We start from the raw sequence: 18,887 nt of genomic DNA, 5'->3' as shown, positions 1-18,887 counted from the left end.
AACATAAGCTCTGAAAAAGTCTGCAGGCACAAATGTATGGCTTCAAATTGCATTTAACAAAAGTTCTGGCGTGTAAATGAAGAGCAGACATAGTTCAGTGTTAGGTGCAGGTGATAGAAGGAGGATAAATCAAACGTGTGCCCTGGTCCTTCAGGTTTCGGATGTCTTTCATCAGGAGGCTTCTGCAGCGCTGGGCTGGGCGCAGCCGTGCGGTAGGAACACAGGCGTACGAAGCTGAAGGCTCAGATTCGTTTCCCTCGCTGATCTCCCCCCCGTCCCTCGCCGCTCTCCCGTCCCCGCAGAATCACTCCTGTATCATTTGGGTGCCGCTGGTGCCTGTGCTGGTGTTAACCCCGTCCCTTTTTGTTCAAGGGAGTCACCTCAGTGCTGCCACACAACCCAAACCCATCCCACCAAGTCGTACTGCACAAAGGTCTCCTCCTATTTCTGGGCAGTCTGTAGTGCACGTTTTTCCTTTACCCTTCTCTTCAACCCAGGCCCTTTTGAACTGCAGCCTGTTATTTTGAAGCTCCTTTGCCATCACTTTTTTGCAGTGGTTCCCCGTGGCCCTTTCCTGTCCCTCCTGCCAGGGGCCGTGGTTCCTGCTCTCCCTGTCTTTGCGCCATAGTGCCGCACCAGGGCAGAGGTCTCGCTCTCACCTGGCCGCAGCTCAGCACTGCTGTTTCCCTGCAGTATTTTGCAGGCGCTATGCACCAGCAGGATGTTTACAGCCCAGTGAAGGCAGAACCAGGCCTTTACCATCAGGAGCCCTCTCCTTTTTTCCCTATTTTTCCATTCATGTACCAGGAGCTTTCCACAGACACTGTCATGAATGGAACAGGGAGTTTCCGAGATTTTCACCGGCAAAGCTCTGGAGAGTAACCTTGTCCCTTGCCATCTCCGTGTTATTTACAGCCCGTCCCTTCCACACCTTTTTTTTCAGCAAACTGAAACCTAATCCAACTGAAATGTATTTTACATTTCCTGACAGGTGACCCCACCTCGCCAGGGGCTGCCAGCCCCCGAGGAAGGTGCCGGCTCTGGCTGTAGGGCTGTGGTTGCCGTCACCGCCGCAGTTCGTCTCGCCAGCACTTGTGCTTTCGGTGACTGCAGATCACCTGGTGACAGCCGAGGGTAACATATTTGCCCAAGCAGACCGTGCTATGGTGCAAGATATCCCGTATGAACACGGGGGTGTTCCCAGAACATGCACAACAGGATGGGTACTGCTGTCATCAGCCTGGGAACTACAGTGAGTTTGCACATGGCGTTGTTTCCACCTTTAGCAGCAAAAATTGTCTGCTGAAGGGCTCTGGGTGGTGCTGCGAGGCAGCCAAGTGACCCGCGCAGAGCAGCAGGGCACTGCGGAGCTGTGATGGATGGTGTGTCACAGCCTCATCTGCCCCCTTGACCTGACGGTGTAGGAGAGCAGGGCTGCTTTTTTCCTCTCCTTTGTAGTATTAAAGGCTTTCCTTTCAGTAGGTAATTGCATTCGGTAGCAGAAGTGGAATTATTAGTGGAATAAGTGTGTTCAATTTTGCCATGATGTGAAGGACTGCATGTGGATACAGCCTGGGAGGAGAGATGGGGCTGATTTGGTCACTTGGGCTCCTGTGTTTTTGTAGGATTGCATGGCGTTCAGGTAGTGCCTGGGTTTACATTGTGCAGGAAGTTGGTTGCGAAATGCTAACTTTGAAAAGCTTTCGATAATTTGGAGAAAGACTGCTCGACCCCAGAATTTTCCTTTTAAAATGTCAGCGCAGGACATGCTCAGAAACAGCAGGCATGGGTGAAGCCCGGGCTCAGTTCATCGGTACGGATTTATCTAGCTTAAATTTCTACACTGGGCTTTCCACATCTTAATTTAAAAAATACTTCTTTTATAGTCTAATCGCTAATTTGTGTGGCTCTGCGTACGTAGATCTATAGGCCGGGGTAACTGAGCTCCCCTCCCTCCCCCGAAGCATCGGAGCACTTCTCTGCGTTAATCAGCTTGGCAGCTGTAATGTCCTGCGTGCAATTCGTGATGCCTCTCACCCCCTTCTATTTACAGCTACTGCCCCAATCACCTGTACGTGCCGTTTATACCAAAACAGCCTCCTGGGGGGCAGATGCCCACTCCTGGGACGCGTTGGATGCGTTGTGGCTGGGAGCTGCGGCTGCGCCTTGCTCACTGCAGCAGGAGGGAACCCTGAGGGCAGCCCCTGTGCCGAGGCGCTCCCCCTTCCCGCTAAGCCTCACGCACAAGGCAGAGACGAGCACACCCAGCTCCCACACGATACAGCGCTGCACGCCGAGCCCTCTCTCCCCGCACCCGGGCTGGAAACTCCTCCTCGCTTCGCAGCAGGGCGCAGTGATAAATGGATGCTGCGGCAGATTTTTTTTTTTTTTTTGCAGTCTTAGCATAAAACGGTCAAATGATGTTCCACCGCAGAATTCAATTTCACAGTTCAGTTGGGTCCTTGATTACACTGCCAAATTCAGATTAATGTGCGTTTAACTAACATGGATCAGGGGCTCCTGGCCGGCAGCCAGCAGCAGTAGTAGCAACCGGGAGCTGTGTCGGCTCTGCTGCTCTGTCCACCCCTGCGTGCCGCCACCGAAATTGATTGATTAAATGAATTCATTGCTGTAATTATTTGTAATTGTGCTACACCGTGAGCCTGTGTCTGACCACCCCCCCGCCCCTCGATGCTCCACGTGTCATCAGGAGTCACATATGTTACATCATCAATGTGGAGATGCCGTTTTCTGGGGAAAAGGAAAAACATATTCTTGTTTCGGGTGCATTTTTTGTCTTACATCCTTTTTTATGTTTGGATGGAGTCCAAGTGTTTTGTTTGTGAAGGTGCAGTATTCATCTGCTTGCAGTGTGAGAAGCTTAGAAAAGCTTGGGAGAATAAAAGAAAAGAAAGGAACCTGCAAACGACAAGGGCCTCCCACCGGGATAATCTCCTCGCGATTGTCTCTGATTTCAGATGAAAATTAGCAGTTTCGTGACACCGCAGTTAAGTAGTGTGTCACTCCGGAAAATGATTTAAGAAAAAGTAAATTGAATTAGTCTCCTCGTCACGGCTTGCTCGGAGGAAGTCCCTCTGTAAACTCCACCAAGTGGCTCTCATCTCTCATCCCAGACAGGTCGCGTGCTCGCCTAATGGTAGCTCCCTGGGATTTACCTCGTACCATGAATTTGGTGCTGCTCTGCTGTTTGCTTTGTGGTCTGCAGCTCTCCCCATGCTGCTGCATTGCTGTGGTCGGGGTGTCCTGCAGCCCTGCTCCTGCGTGTGGGGATAGCAGGGAAGACCCTGCTATTTAAAGCTGTACAGGGCTCAAAAGGGGAAAGAAAAAAACGAAACAGGATGAGGGCTGCATCTGCTGTGTGGTGGCTCCACCAGCAGCCAGCAGTGGGGCAGGGCAGGGGCGATGGGCATTCCGGAGTAGCAGCCTCCACAAGAGGGTGGGAAGGGGTTGTTCTTGAGTCACCAGAGAAAAGCAGAAGGACTAAAGCTGAGAGTTGAAACCTAGAAACTGGTATCTGAAAGGAAAGGCACAAATTTGAATTTGCTTCTATTCAGTTTGCTTTTGAATGGGCTTCAGTTGTGACTGGGATGGATTATTGGAGGAATTGGCCCAAAGAACCTGCAAGGAACTGAAAATACAGAGTAAATACATTTTTGGAGCCTATGCTATCACTAAACAAAGATTAGGACGTCTACAAATGGGTACCTGGACATAAAAATGGGTACCAGCAGTGTTTGTGGACAAGAACGGGTCCATGCAGGAGCATGCTGTGCTGGCACCCCACTGGGCACGTTTGGGGTGCTGAGCACGAGCCGAGTGGTGAGGGCTGGCTGCAAACCCATCTCTGCACCCATCGTCTGCTTTTGTGTTGCAGGTGGATTACGACCGAGCGCAGCTGGTAGTCAGCCCGCCGCTCTCCGGGTCGGACACCTACCCAAGGGGCCCAGTAAAGCTACCTCAAAGTCAAAGCAAAGTCAGCTACTCCAGCAGCAGCTACCAGTACCCTCTGGTCTACCACAAAGCGTCCCACTATCACCAGCCACCCCTCCAGCCCGGCTCTCCCTATATTTCCACCGCCTCCTACCCCAGCTCCCCGAGTATCACATCAAGTGCTTACCCTCCGCCCAGCTGGGGCTCCTCCTCGGACCAGCAGCCCTCCAGGGTGTCCCACGAACAGTTCCGAGCCGCCCTGCAGCTGGTCGTCAGCCCCGGCGACCCCCGGGAGTACCTGGACAACTTCATCAAGATCGGGGAGGGCTCCACGGGGATTGTCTGCATCGCCACCGAGAAGCACACAGGCAAGCAAGTGGCCGTGAAGAAGATGGATCTCAGGAAGCAGCAGAGAAGGGAGTTGCTCTTCAATGAGGTGCGTTGCTTCGGGTAATGCGGCGTGAGACGTGGACTGAAGGCCCACTCTGGCCCTAATGGCTTTCTAAAATAGGTGCTGAGTCCTGTGCTCGTCTGTGGTGTCTAAAATAACCAGACCGTTTTCAGATGAGCTACATCTCCTCCTGGCTTTAAACTTACAATATGGTGGAAGGTCACAGGGACCAACTAAGAAATCTATCAGCTGATCCATACAGCATATCAGCTGCACAGACATAGCCCAGTTGCCTTTTTCACACCGTTTTCTGGTAGAGTTTATTCTTTGAGGTGGAGGATCCAGACTAACCCGACTATCTAAGAAGCATATACACCGTACTCGGACATACACATACTTATTTTCTCCTTCCTTCCCCTCCTAACCATTTGCTTTCTTGTGGGTTAATAAGCAAAGAGCTGACTGCCCCTTTTTCATGGAACCGTCTATATTAATTCCCACATCTCCTGAGAGATTATAGCCAGTTCAGAGACCACTACTGTTAATGCAGAATTGTTTTCCCCATGTTCATTATTTTAAATTTAAGAGCACTGATTTTCCTTTGCCATTTTTTCATGAGTTTGTTTGGTGCTGTGGGTTCCTTCTGCAATGTGAAGTTTCTCCTTTTCAATTCTTACCCTCCCATAGCATTAGTGCTGTGTATACTACGCTCTTTTCGAGATCACTTACTTACAGATACGCTGATCAATGCCAAAAACACTGCAGGTCCCCGGGGAAGCCTCTTGTGAGAAACATTTGATCCTATCACTAGTTTGCTGAATTTTAACTGTAACAGGCTTGTCGTTCAGCACATGGAAGTCTGGTTTCCTTAAAATCTTTTTTTAAAATCACATTTTTTAAATACTGAAAGATTTTCTTTAAAGACTTTAGATCTGGCACCTCCTTGAAATCCCAGCAGATGGGTCTTGAGCAGGATTGCACTCCGTAAAAGAGCTCTAAGAGGTTTTTGAGGCAAATTTTTGTATGTTGTTCCCTGTTATATCACACTGTGATTATTACAGTCACGTGATAGCAGTTACCATTTCCAGTAGCTTGCCGAGCGCAGACGCTGGGTTGACCTGCGGTTGTTTAGGTCTCCCTGGAGCCCCCTTGAGCCCAGGGGTGACTCTCACCACTTCCTGCGCTTTGGGTGCCAAGTTCCAAGCAATAGGTTAGTCGCAGTGGTGACGCCTCAGCCATTTTGTGCTCGATTTCCTTTTGGGCTTCAGGTGAGTACCGTTTTCCTGGGTACACTGTTCATTGTACCAGGCCCTCCTGAAACCTCCTCTACTGCCATGTGGTCAGAGACAGACCCTCTGATGCATCAAACACTGCCCTACAGTGGGGATATTCCAGCTCCCTGATGGAGGATGTGGTGCCAGACATCCAAGCCATGGCCCGACTGTTGCTTTATAGAAGCTTTTTAATAAAACTTGCTTAATAAAACACAGTTCTTTCTGCAGTCCATGACCGTGCTGGGTATTTTGGCTTTATTTTGCCTCTGCTGGAAGACTGCACTGAATTGCTTTGTGTAGCTCTAACAGAGCATCTCATGAGTGGTAACATCTTGAAGCAGGTCGTACATGCTGTGCAGGACCAAGCTGCTTCCCTGACACGCTCCGCTCACTCGTGTCATCTGAAAATTTCTTTTCAGCATGCCTCCCTCCATCTACACAGGGGTAATCAAAGCCTTGCCTTGCTGTTCTTTTCTATCCCTTTCCTCTTTCTGACACCCCTCACTATCATGTGGCTGTTGTCACCACCTCGGCCAAGCTGCTGTTCCTGTAGTCCCAGTCCTGCACGTTCACTTTTAGACATGGTGCTCGAGCTCACAGGGATCTGCTGGGGCATCCTGGTTCTCCGGTCTTACCTGTCATGCTCACAGCTCATGCAAAGCATGCATACACTTGGCCCAGCGTCTGTTCCATGTTAGTTTTAAAATGAAACTGTAATCATTCAATTAAGCTTATTCTTCTTGAGTTTTGTTAGTTTTGTCCCGTGCTTTGCTCAAGAACGCAGCACTTCTCATGGCTGCACCTCTGGACGAGGCTTTGCCCCAGATTGCCAGCTCTTGTCCAACTTTTTGTTTTAAAACTTCAGTAGTTCAAAGCACTGGGAGTCAAAATGGTAAATACATTAGAAATACAATTGACCATGGAGGCAAACAAATCTAGCAGATTTCACAGGTACAGAAATTCCTGCTGACTTGAAGGGATTGTGTATGACCACTAATCATAGTGTGTATGATCACTAATTAAGGGCTGGAGGCGCTGAAATCCGGCATTGCATGACTCAGCCTGAGCTGGGGGAGGTCCTGCACCCAGCTGGTATGAGAGCAGGCATGCAGAGCTGTCTTGGCACCTGTGTAGCAGATTCACCTATACACCAGGACTCAAGATATTAATTATTCCAGCACTTGCCATTACAATTTATAACTACGGAGTGTTCTGAAAGCATAACCGCACGTCCCGTATTAGCCATCATCCTCTCCACACTATTAAATCATTCGGATTTAAGTGAAGATGTTATTCCATTTCCAGACAAGCTAGACTGAAGTAAGGAATGAGAAACTCTATATCCTTACAGTACTTCAATTTTACATATATAATAGCAAAATGCAGAATTAAGGCACAGTTTGGGAGCACCCAGGAGCAGAGCAGAGCTAAGCTTGGTCCCTTCCAGTCGCTCAAGCTATAATGCATGTCAGCAATCTGCTCCCTAACCCCGCAGCTCCAGGATACCCCTGCCCCAGTGCTGGTCTCCCCATTTCATTGCCCATGATGTAGTCAGCAGCCCAGGGGCCTCAGGGCCCTTTAACGCCTTATAATAGCCCTTATATTACCAGCATTCTGTTAAATTCTGTGCAAAGTAGAGTTTACTTCCTGATGAAGAAGACTTTGATGGGCTGAGCAATTGATTGGGTCAAAAAAAATCGTCTCTGTTGTACTGAAAGCGACTGGCAGTGAAGTAAACAGCCCTGTTCCTGCAGTATGGCAAAAAACACAATTATCTACCACTTATAATTTAGCAACTAAAGATTCTTCCCTTTTCCTAATGCATTTACGATGACTGTTATTTTATGTAAATAGTTTGATTTTGTTTATGCGTTGGCACAAGGATGAGCGAGGCTGTGATTCATAGCAGAACCTTTAGTAAGCACAGAGAGAAAAGTACAGTGAAAAAGAAGGTCAAAACAAGTGTCAGATAGTGCTTGTAGCAATTCACACACCGTCTTTCTCTTCCTCACAGGTTGTAATCATGAGAGATTACCATCATGAAAACGTGGTTGACATGTACAACAGTTACCTTGTTGGCGATGAGCTGTGGGTTGTGATGGAGTTTCTGGAGGGCGGCGCTTTGACAGACATAGTGACTCACACCAGGTGGGTTGGTGCTTGCCTCACACGTGCCTCCGGCCCTCGCCTCATGCTGAGGAGAGCGGGGTGCCCCCGGCTCCCTATAGGGGGTTTTGTATACCTATGGTTGTAGATGTCTGTGTGCGTATAGATGCACATACATAACACATCTATACAAACGTGCAAAACGTGCATAAAATATACATCCATGCAAAAGATGTATATATAAATATATACGTGTATGTGCTTTTATGGCTATATATGTGTGTGTATAGGTAGACGTATAGCTATAGAGAGAGAGATACATGCATGTGTGCAGGTACATATATACATACATATACACACACACTGCAGCACACTCACTTTACCAGCATAAGTAAGCCACTGCAGATGAATTTCTGTCAGTACAGGTGTTTTTTAAATAGAAGGGAAAGAAATATCTGGAAGGGCTTGCTGGTAGACAGGGATTTGGTGGAGCTTTCAGTGTTCATTTAGCAGAGATGACTTCTATCCATTAGCTCCCCAAATGTCAAAAAAAGCGCTTCTTTTCCCCTTATGGTGATCTGTATTGTTGTCTTTGCTGTCATAACTATGTCGGTTGTAGGGGTGATTTCTCTTGATACTCATAACCCACATAACTATGCTGTCAGAAATGTTAACTGCAAGCTGAGCCTGAGACACAATGGGAAAATTATTTTTATATCACAGCATTTGTGCTTACTGTAGAGCTGGTCCCCATATTTCAGTTAATATTGTAAAGCAATTCATCAGTCCAAAGGCTGTAGTGCACTGACCAGTGCCTCTTCTCTCTTCCAGTTCCTCTTCTGAGTAGAGCCATTAGATTTTGCAACCCACCTTATATCTGCTCTTCACTCATCTTTTTCCTGATAAGCAGAATAAAATAGGATTGGAAAGAGGAATACTGTGTTTAATTTCTTCCTCTGGAATAAAGAAAATAAATATTTCCACACCAATCCAGTGGGAGAACATTTAAGCGAGCAAGAAGAAAAGCAAAGAGTAGCAGCAAAGAGTAGTAAATTAGACATTAAAATGGCTTCCCTCATAGTTTAGTGTTACTCTTAGCCAAAAAAAAAATATATTATTTTATTTAGGTATTTTATTTTTACGTGTTGCCTTAGCTGACATACTAAAATCACAATATTGCAAGTCAGTTGTTAACTACTGCTCCCCAAAACATTAAAAGCTCTATCCGAGATATTTCTGACAGGAGTTTAACAGCAAACAGCTGTTCCCGGGACACTGCTTCTTAAGAGCTGTCATCTATTTTTTGACTCAAAATAGTCATTCCTTAATCTTCTGTTTTTTTTCTTTTTTACATTGCATGACCTTCTCTTAAAGATGTTGCTGAAATACTGCAAATAGCATCACCAAGTTAAAGCAGAAATGCTTTAATGCTTCTGCTGGGGTAGCAGAGCCGCTGGGAATTGCCAGCAATGGGGCAGCAGGGCCGCGGCGCGCGGCCTGTCCTGTCCATGGCTGCCATGCTGCAGCAGGCGGCTTTTCTAGAAAGGGGCTTTGCACCCGTGCACAGAAATGACCCAATAATTCTCGCACTGTATATTTTTCTACTGAAATACCCTTATTTTTTTATAATAGTTGTAAAGGCAAGGGAAATGCTCATAAAGTTACACCCAGGGCCTGATGTTTTGTCTGCACAATTAGAGCGTTGTTTCTCATATTTATTCTGTGCCTGATTCCATCCCAGTAGTGATTTATTTTCCTTGGCAGCAGTAAGTTTACTGTAAATAAGGCATTTCCATTATTTCCCAGAGGAAAACAGGCTCACTGTAACACACTCTATCACATAAAATACTCTGCTTTTTTAATGCTAGAGGGAGACTTCCCCAGACCTTGTTGCAGAGCTGTTCCTTACCCATCGTCTCCCTTCTTCAACAGAAATGGGACTGGCGGGTCACTGCAGAGCTGTTGCCTAGAAGGGCTGCTGGCTGTCCAGTACTGGTGTGAACGGGAACTTGGTGCCTCTCCACCCCAGGTCCCCTTCCCTGCTCTCTTCATTAATGCTCAGCGCGTTTTTCCACCTTGGTGTTTCAGGATGAACGAGGAGCAGATTGCGACCGTCTGCCTGTCTGTCCTGAGAGCCCTGTCCTACCTGCACAACCAAGGTGTCATCCACCGTGACATCAAAAGCGACTCCATCCTTCTCACAAGCGATGGGCGGGTGAGCATCCAGCATTTCCTCTGCTGTCTCTCGCTGGCACACAAGGGGAACAGGTTGATGGGGGCTGTCATAAAACAGCTGCGAGTGTGGCTTGTCAAAGTAACCCTAATTTCAAGAGTCTGTGTTCAATCCATAAGCAAATGTTACACATTACTGCTGAAACGCCCCCCTGGGAGAGCAGCTTGTACCATAGGTTCATGTAGGAGGTTGGTGACAGTACCTGTCCCATGTTTTCATTTACTTGGGTGGCTGCTGCTATCAGGGAATTGGTCTTTGTGGTGTTAACGAGTGGCTAGGGAGGGAGAGGAAACGCTGCACGTGATCTGCTTAATCAGCAAAATAAAGTTTTCATGCAAAAAAATGCTAAAATACCTCATTACTGTTCAGTCCCAAAGAAATTCCTGTTTTCTTACGAGGAGTAAGGTGGGTCTGGGCCGTTGCACTTGTGGGCACACAGCAGTAAAACCTGAGGCACCTAAAACTTGGGGCACCCAAAGTCTTGTGTGAAAGGAAGTGAAATCACCGTAACATGTAAGACCCTAATTTCTCCACTAGTTTGTGTCTCACCTTGTGGCCACACTACAATAACTCAAGTGAAAACAAATGCAGTCACGGCCAGAGAGTCCCGTTGGCAGGGTTCGCAGGGTGGCTCCCGTGGAGCTATGCACATGTCTAAGTTAAGGCTTAGGGAGAGGTTGGACTGAGCCCAGGAGCACCCAGGCGCTCTGGAAGCAAACCTAGATCTTTGGCTTCTCAACCCCACTCCAATTCCCTAATCAAAGGCTCGCCTTTATAATTCGCTTCCCATATCACCAAGAGAGGGATTTCCTGCAGCGGTCACAGGCTGCTCCTGTTAATCCTGTTGGGGAAGAAAATTCTACGTGTGTAGGAGTTTTTCAGTTGCAATTTTGATCCATGTTGCTGAAATAGCATCTGATCTGCTTTCAGGCTCCGCATACAGTGCCTCATTATACTCATTACTCCACTACTTATTATCTGCATTGCAGATTTCTTCATGGCTGTGTTGTGTAATTATCTTTTTTTAGAAAATCGTCTTCTTTTATGTACTCGAATGAGCAATAGATATGCAAAACCTCTTGTACTCCTACAAAAGGAGATTGGGCTCTGCTTCCAAAATATGCATTATTTCTCCCATTCTTCATCCTGTAACCTGAAGAATACATTTAGCGTGGAGAACTTGGCTATTATTGGCTTTGTTTCAGAAATACCAACAATCATTTTGCAATTCTGTTAAAAATAATACCCTTAGTTTTTTAAAAAGTAGGGTCTGTACTGAATCCGAAAGAAAACAAATCAGTGCTTATAATAAAATGCTGCTCTACACAATACTGCAATTTATGAAACTTCCCACTTGACTTGTCCTGGAGCTTTGGGCTCCCACCACATTCCCCAGGTGCTGAGTACACAATTGGATACACGGCTAATGGACCTTGGGCATTGGCCATCATCGCACTGGGTGGGATGTAGCTCTGGGGCTATCTTAATGTGGAACAGCTTCCAAGAAAACCTCTCTGGTAGCTTCTAGGCCTCCAAATAAATACGTGGAAAACAAACAAACACAGCAGACAAGGCTCCGGGGAGACCTTACAGCAGCCTTCCCATACCTAAAGGGGGCTGCAACAAAGCTGGGGAGGGACTCTTTGTCAGGGGGTGTAGTGATAGGACAAGGGGTAACGGTTTAAAGTAAAAGAGGGTAGGTTTAGATGAGATATTAGGAAGAAATTCTTCACTCTGAGGCTGGTGAGGCCCTGGCCCAGGCTGCCCAGAGGAGCTGTGGCTGCCCCATCCCTGGCAGTGCCCAAGGCCAGGCTGGATGGGGCTGGGGGCAGCCTGGGCTGGTGGGAGGGGGCCCTGCCTATGGCGGGGGGGTTGGAACTGGATGGGCTTTAAGGTCCCTTCCAACCCAAACCATTCTGTGATTCAGCGATTCAGCCTTAAGAAACGAGCAGTTTCTGGAAGGTGATGATGCCACTGAAACTCAGCCCAGCTTATTTTGTTTAGGCTTGGAGGAGTTTTCACCTTGGTGTTATACAGCAACAGGGAGCGGGAAGGTCATAATTTTCCAGCATTTTTATTGGGAAAAAAAAAATCTGCATATAGGTACAAGCAGGCACATGATGCAGGAAGAGCTGCTCTCCGGAGTGCTCGTATATCCCATTATTTCTATTTCAGGTCACTGTCACAGCTACTCAAGGACAGTGCCGCCCTTAATTCCTGAGTTCCCAGCACTGGGTGCAGGTCCCCTCATCTCTTGCAGCCATTTTGGAAACGTCTCTTCTACCTGTCCCTGCCTTCTGCAGATTAGCTCCCTTACTAAAGGGAGAAGACAGTTTCTAGTGATAGCCTGCAGTGTGAGGGCCTCATCTTGAAAAATCATTGGCTGGGATATGGCTTTCTCTGAGCATTAAATTATGCTCTGTGTGGAAAAAGAAAAGGGGGTCAATGCCAGTTGTTTAATCTGTTTTTTGGAAAACTCATAGATCATAAACCCAGTATAAATAATAGGAGTGATAAGTACCACTTGCAGTATGTATATTATTGAATATTAGTATACATACGTGCACTGTAAACATGGTGTTTATATATTTGCAATAATAAATTAATTATAAGTACTGCTAGTTTGGAATGTTTTGCTTTCCTTCTGAGTTATATTTTTAAAATACTATAAGCTATCTATCACCTCTGTAGCTTTTGCTGGCTGAGAGACAAGGAGCTATGACAGGTGATCTTAGTAACGAGCACCGCTGCCAGCCTCTCCTACTTCTTTTCCTTCCCATTTAATTAGCCACCTGTTCCCCAGATTGTGTTGTTGTCTCCAACCACACTTCCAAAATTGTGCAGCCGCCCTGTCCCACGCAAACGCTGCAGCTCGTTCCCAACCCCAGCAGCTCCAGCTGGAGACAGGGGTCTCTTGGGGACACCTGTGCCCGGGGCGAACATGTGCCTTGTTATTCAAGAGGGGATCTTTCTTTTTCTTTGCTTTCCAGATCAAATTGTCCGACTTTGGCTTCTGCGCCCAGGTGTCAAAGGAGGTGCCGAGGAGGAAGTCTCTGGTCGGGACGCCGTACTGGATGGCGCCGGAGGTGATCTCCCGTATGCCCTACGGCACTGAGGTGAGTGCAGCACGGCTCCCAGGGTGGCCGCACGGTGCCTTAATCGAACCCACCGAGCCCAGAGAGACACCAGCAGCTCAAACGCCTTTACACAAATGTGCTGAAGAGCAGCAATTGTGTTTGCCCCAGAGTATTCACTCTGCTTTGTTTGAATGTATTTTTCTGTGATGTGTGGGTAGAGAACAACTGGTTAGAGCACTAAACAATGTATTGAACTTCCACAGATAAAAGTGGAATGGGCCCACCGGGGGGACCCAGTGGCTCTGCAGGGCCGTAACCCACCCATTACAAAGCTCCCAGTCACAGCACTTGTGCAGCCAGCCTGGGACAGTCAGCCCCTGGCCGTCCCTCCACAGAGACAGGGACTGCGCTGCATGGTCAGCTTCTACTTGATGCTGCCTGTTGGACCCGCTGCAGAAAGCAGCCCTGCGCCCTCTCCCTTGCTCTTTCCCTCTCTGCACACATAGGAGGCGGAGAGGAGCTGTGCAGCTGAGGCCTGAGAGCAGTCGAGGCACCTTCACATCGCGCAGAAACGCCTGGGCTGGCCCTGGCAGGGAGAGCTCCTACCTGAGAGTGAGCACCCTGCAGGCGCTGGCATTCACCCAGTGCACGTGGTGTTGTAGGAGACATTTCAGGGACAATAACAGCAGCTATTATTAGCCCGTTAATAACACTGGAGGGATTATAAAGTGCCTGAACTTAAAGATACATTAGGTTTCCCACTAGTAGGCAAAGAAAAAAATAAAGTATTGAAGCCAAAGGAGAGTGTTGGCAACGGAGTGTGTAAGTATGACCTGCCCTTGCCTGTATTTGGGCTGGCAAATGACAGAAATTACAGTCATCAGCTGAGTGGGATTCTGGAGAAGTTCTGCAGTAGACCATGACAAAAAATAGTGTTGTTTTTTAAAGCTGAAGCTGAATCATTTTCCAAAGGGATTATATAATGTGCTAACTGCGACTGCTGGGAGTGGGCCTGGGCGTAGTAAATGCTTGCATCTGCCTTAGCGTAAGCAGGAGTTCCTATAGTTGGTAGGATCCAGGGGAAATAGCGTAACTGACTGCGCAGCAGCCGCTATACTTCGCTCCTCCACGCACTGCACGCTTCTGTAGCATGGCGGGGCCAACCCAGGGTAAGTACTTGGTGGGAGCAGCTGGAACACCACACCACAGGATGCAGTCAGCCTCTGCAACAAGCCTGCCTTGGCCATGGTGCCAGTGGACATCACCTAAAACAGCTGCAGACAGTTTTTAACAGCCTTTCTAATTTATTTCTTTAATGTTAGCACTCAGAAACAAAAATTGTTTTCAGCTGGTTAAAAAAAAAAAGAAAGGTGATGGTTCACCAGACTGCTGGCTTACAATGGATGCAGACAGCTGGTGTGCATGTGCTGTAAGGTTTACATGCACCCCAGTGCTGAGCCTGCCGCCCCCCCCCCCCCCGTGCTACCAGTGGTGTTTCTGAACCACCCGTGTTGCAGGTGGACATCTGGTCCCTGGGCATCATGGTGATCGAGATGATAGACGGCGAGCCGCCCTATTTCAACGAGCCACCGCTGCAAGCCATGCGCCGAATCCGGGACAACTTACCGCCCCGGGTGAAGGACATGCACAAGGTCAGACATTCCACTGGCGATGAGGGTCTTGCACATACAAACGGTGTAATAAAGTCACAGCCACACATTGCCCTGCCCAGAGCATAAAGTGTGTGTTTGGGTGCCACCTGGAGCAGTGGGTGCTATATAAGACTGGCTGGGGGAGGTCAGGAGGTGTAAGCCAGCAGCACACCAGCCCTTCTGTGCCTGGCCTCGGCTTTGCTTCAGCAGTGAGTGGTGGAGCAGGGGGTCTGGGCAGAGCTTCGCCATCCAGGCACTTCCCACCCTGCCTGAGGACCAGAGCAAGGCAACACGTGAGCCCAGCCCTGTATGGGCTGGTGCATCTGTGCCCACTGCCAAAGCCTTTGGGGCTCTCCCATTTGACTCGCCGATCCTTGTGGGTCCCTTCCAACTCAGGATATTCTATGATTCTGTGATCCGGGTAAAGGCAGACCCACACCCTCAGCAAGTAATACCAGGCATGTTACTGCTTTTCACATGCCGCATATAAAGCTCTGTATTGTGTGCTGTTCTGCACCCCAATGCTTTCAACATGAATGGCGCATAGAAGATGCATGGTCCCCCCCTTCAGTGCATCCTTATCATAGGACAGCTCACACTGTCCTTTGTCTTCCCAAGGAAAATAGCATGCAAAGACCCAGCGTAGGCTGGGACCGCTTCTCTTTGTCTGCCCCTAACGCCTGCATGGTGTTTTAGGTTTCCTCAGTCCTCCGGGGCTTCTTGGACTTGATGCTGGTGCGGGAGCCCTCGCAGAGAGCCACGGCACAGGAACTGTTGAGACACCCATTCCTCAAACTGGCCGGGCCCCCTTCTTGCATCGTGCCCCTCATGAGGCAGCACAGACACCGCTGAACCTGGTGACATTTTGGGAGGAGGCTGGCGCAGAGGCCAGGTAAGGGCCGTGCAGGATTCCCAGCGGTTGCGTGGGAGCCATGGGAAAGGGCGAGCAAAACCTTGTGAAGGAACCCCCCTCCCCCCCCCCCCCCCCCCGCCCCGTGGAAATAAAAAAAACAAGGGGGAGCTTCCTGGGGCTGCAAAGGACTCGGGGATGATCCTAGCCACGACCTGCATAGCCATGCTCTGCCACAGACCATGGCTGCACTCTCATCTTGGCCATCCAGGCAGAAGGCACCAAATGCAAACAAGGTGGAAAAGGTAATTAATAGTGGAGAGCACAACCAGAGTGAAACACCAGAATTTCAGAGCAGAAGGAAAGGCTACGGCACTTCTATTTCAGAAGAACATTTTTCTGACAAAAAAAAAAGCACTTTTTAATCTCAGTCATAGCAGCGTAATGTATTTTGAAATGAGTTTGTAATTTTCTGTACAATACTTTTGATAATTTGCAGTACTTTGTCATGTAACTGTTGTGCTAGTTGAAGTTATAAGTGTAACTTAGCAAGAATTTGAGAAGATAAAGTTTCCTACTTTTTTAACCCTTTTGAATATGGAAAAAAAAAAAAGCCCTTTAGGAAGGAAGAAATTTTGGCAGATTTTCCATTGGGGTGATGACAGCACTCATCCCACCGTCACAGCAGCCTGAAGAGCAACGGGAGCCGATGCTACCAATACTGTCAGAGCACTTGCATTGGGTGCTTGCCCTCAGGGCTTCTGGTTACGTGGTTGCAGTCAGAGCTTCTGCTGCATGCTGCAAGTCGTCAGGGCCTCCCTCATCTCTCCATTGGTGGGAACTAACGCATCAGACGTACCTTTGCTCAAGGGTCATCTAAAAACGTGGCACTCCATTTTATGCTGCTGCAACGTCAGTTTTGTTATTGCAGAAATACCTGTTAGTTATGTCATGCTCTGGAAGTTGACAAAGGTGTTCTCCAGATTTGGAAGAGACCTTTGTAATACGTTATGAGATGTTTGCCATATAGAAGTTGTGCTGCTGTCTAGACCTTTTTGAATGTTGATACAACAGTTGACTACTGCGGTACATTTTTGTGTTACTTGTTGGATGAATTTGCATGTTAACTGTAGGCCTAAATAGATTTGCCTTTAAAATTTTTAGAAGTGCTTCATAATTATTTCAATGATAAATTAAATTTATTTATTAACTAGTTCTTTTTAATTACGTATAGTATGAAAGCCATGTTTTTCCAATTTTTTTTACTGACCTCATTTTATGATACCATTAAGAAACACAAAGCCAGTTTTGTGAAGACACAGCTTATTTCTTATTACAGAATTTCATAGTGAATATATTAATTGTTATTTATTGTAGCAAATTATAACCAAACATCTAAACCTGGCAGGAGCTGTTTTCTTAAAGATCTTCCTCCCAGACAAAAGATTTGCCAATAGTAAATAAGCTCTTTTCGTACTGTCCTTTAAAAAGTGACATGTGAAGGGAGAGTAAATTAAAAAAAAAAAAAAAAAGAGAAGGGGAGAGAAACACAAACTTGAACATTGAATAAATGTTCTTATATGTGTGCGTCTCACCCCCCACTGCATTCTCTTCTTAACCCTGTTTGCACATTTCAAGACCCTACTAAAGAAAACGTGTTTAGCTGAGCCTCTGCCCTGCCACAAACACGCTCTGCCGGTACAGACCCGCGGAAACCCAGCAGAGAGAATGAGGGCTCCTACAGAGTTTTAAAGTGTTTGTATTTTGTAGTCTTGACAACTCAGGAAAAAAGGCTGCACCAGTAAAGGCAATGGCATACAAGTGAAACTGTAATACTAGACACAAAATTAAATTTTTTTAACCATCTTTGAATAAAAACAGGGTTGGTGGGTTTTTCTCTTTAATAATCAGCACATTTTAGATTGTACAAGTGGAGAATTTTCTGCAACTTTCTTATCATTAGATACTTCAAACAGTGTTCATCAAGTTTACTGAAAGTTTTGTCAGTTTCAAAGTTTTTTTTCTTTTTTTCTTTGTGAACACCAGCTACTGGTGAGACAAATGCACATGCGAGTTAAATAAATGAATAAATAATTTCGTTTTCAGTGTGGTTGTTCTCCGTACCTTGTTTCTGTTTTCTAAATTGTGTTCCAACACATAATATTTGGCCAAGACAATAACAAGAAAAAAGAGGTTCCTTGTATACATGTGCAATATATATATAAAAATATATGTATCTTATTTAACTTACTTAGCAAACAAGGAACAGCAAGTTGGAAGAGGCATAATGCTTGAAAAAGAGCCTCGGCATGTTTGAAAGAAAAAAAATCATCTCTAAATTGCCTCAGGGAGGAAAGTGCAAAGGCTTAGGGTGTGCAGTGCAACAGGGTGCAGCAAAACCATGTGGTTCTATGAGCTAAATACCCTAGATAAATTATTAAAAAAAAAAAAAAGAGGAAAAATAATGACAAAATAATTATGCAAATGCATCTCAGCAGCCTTTGCAAAAACCCCTGACCTGGGAGATTGAGTTTGTTTCCCTCAGAGCCCCTCCTGTCCCCGAGGAGGACAGTCCTGAGCAGGCCTGGAGCAGCCATTTCACACGGCAGCCTCGCCGCTTCCCCTCACACAAAACAAACCTTCCCTGTGGCAGAAATTGCCAGCGTGGCTCGTCAGCCTGATGCAAATGATGTAGTTAGAGAAATACCAGAGATGAAGCTCTTTCAGCCCAAGGCACCATGATTTAGCCGCTCAGCACACACCCCATCCCCAAAGCACATACACACACGCGTACTCACAGTCTTTAGAAAAATGGACAACTTTTCGGTGCACCCACAAAAAAAGCCCTTTCATGGCTCAGCACATGCTGGCAGAAACATCCAGGCGTCCCATTGCAGTCAGCCGAAATGTACCAAAAATTATGAGAAGTGATTAGCACACCCACACAGCTTTGTGTATGAAGTACTACAGAAAGACCATACCCATCAAAACATTTCTGCCTTCCTTTCCCTGTCTCCTAAAATAATCCTTTCCTTTTTCCTTACATGGCCTTAATTTTTGGCTCATAATCATTAAGCGCACTTACCTATTAAAAGCATTACTCAGGCTCCTCATAGCAGCATCAGTCAGATAATGAATATCTGTGCTCTTATTTGCTCTCTTTAAGTCTTACAAATGAGATTTAGTATTAGGCCATATGCTTTTGGTTAATGACATCAGTAAATGTCTCAAAAACACATTAGGCATCATTCATTAAAAAAAAAAAAAGGTACTTAACTTTGAACATTTCACCCATAGTCTCTCCAATAAAGCCAGAGCCAAACAAGCAGGTCCATTTACCTTGGGCTCCTGTT

At 46.8% G+C, this 18,887-nt stretch overlaps 1 protein-coding gene across 9 annotated transcripts in view; it reads left to right on the top strand.

Moving 5' to 3' along the window:
• The window catches only part of PAK5 (p21 (RAC1) activated kinase 5), a 122,180-nt gene extending 105,114 nt beyond the window's left edge, over positions 1-17,066 (top strand). For all 9 annotated transcript variants that reach the window (XM_083828917.1, XM_083828915.1, XM_083828916.1 and 6 more), the window contains 6 exons: positions 3,896-4,387; positions 7,631-7,764; positions 9,811-9,937; positions 12,946-13,071; positions 14,550-14,684; positions 15,381-17,066. In XM_083828917.1, coding sequence (XP_083685043.1) covers positions 3,896-4,387; positions 7,631-7,764; positions 9,811-9,937; positions 12,946-13,071; positions 14,550-14,684; positions 15,381-15,536 — 1,170 coding nt within the window. In that variant the 3' untranslated portion in view covers positions 15,537-17,066. The remainder of the gene's footprint in view (positions 1-3,895; positions 4,388-7,630; positions 7,765-9,810; positions 9,938-12,945; positions 13,072-14,549; positions 14,685-15,380) is intronic.
• The last annotated feature ends 1,821 nt before the right edge of the window (positions 17,067-18,887 follow it).

The sequence above is a fragment of the Anser anser genome (genome assembly GCF_964211835.1).
Source record: "Anser anser genome assembly, chromosome: 3".
Classification (NCBI taxonomy): domain Eukaryota; kingdom Metazoa; phylum Chordata; class Aves; order Anseriformes; family Anatidae; genus Anser; species Anser anser.
The sequence above is the reverse complement of the archived record's forward strand: the minus strand, read 5'-3'. Positions and strand labels throughout refer to the sequence as shown.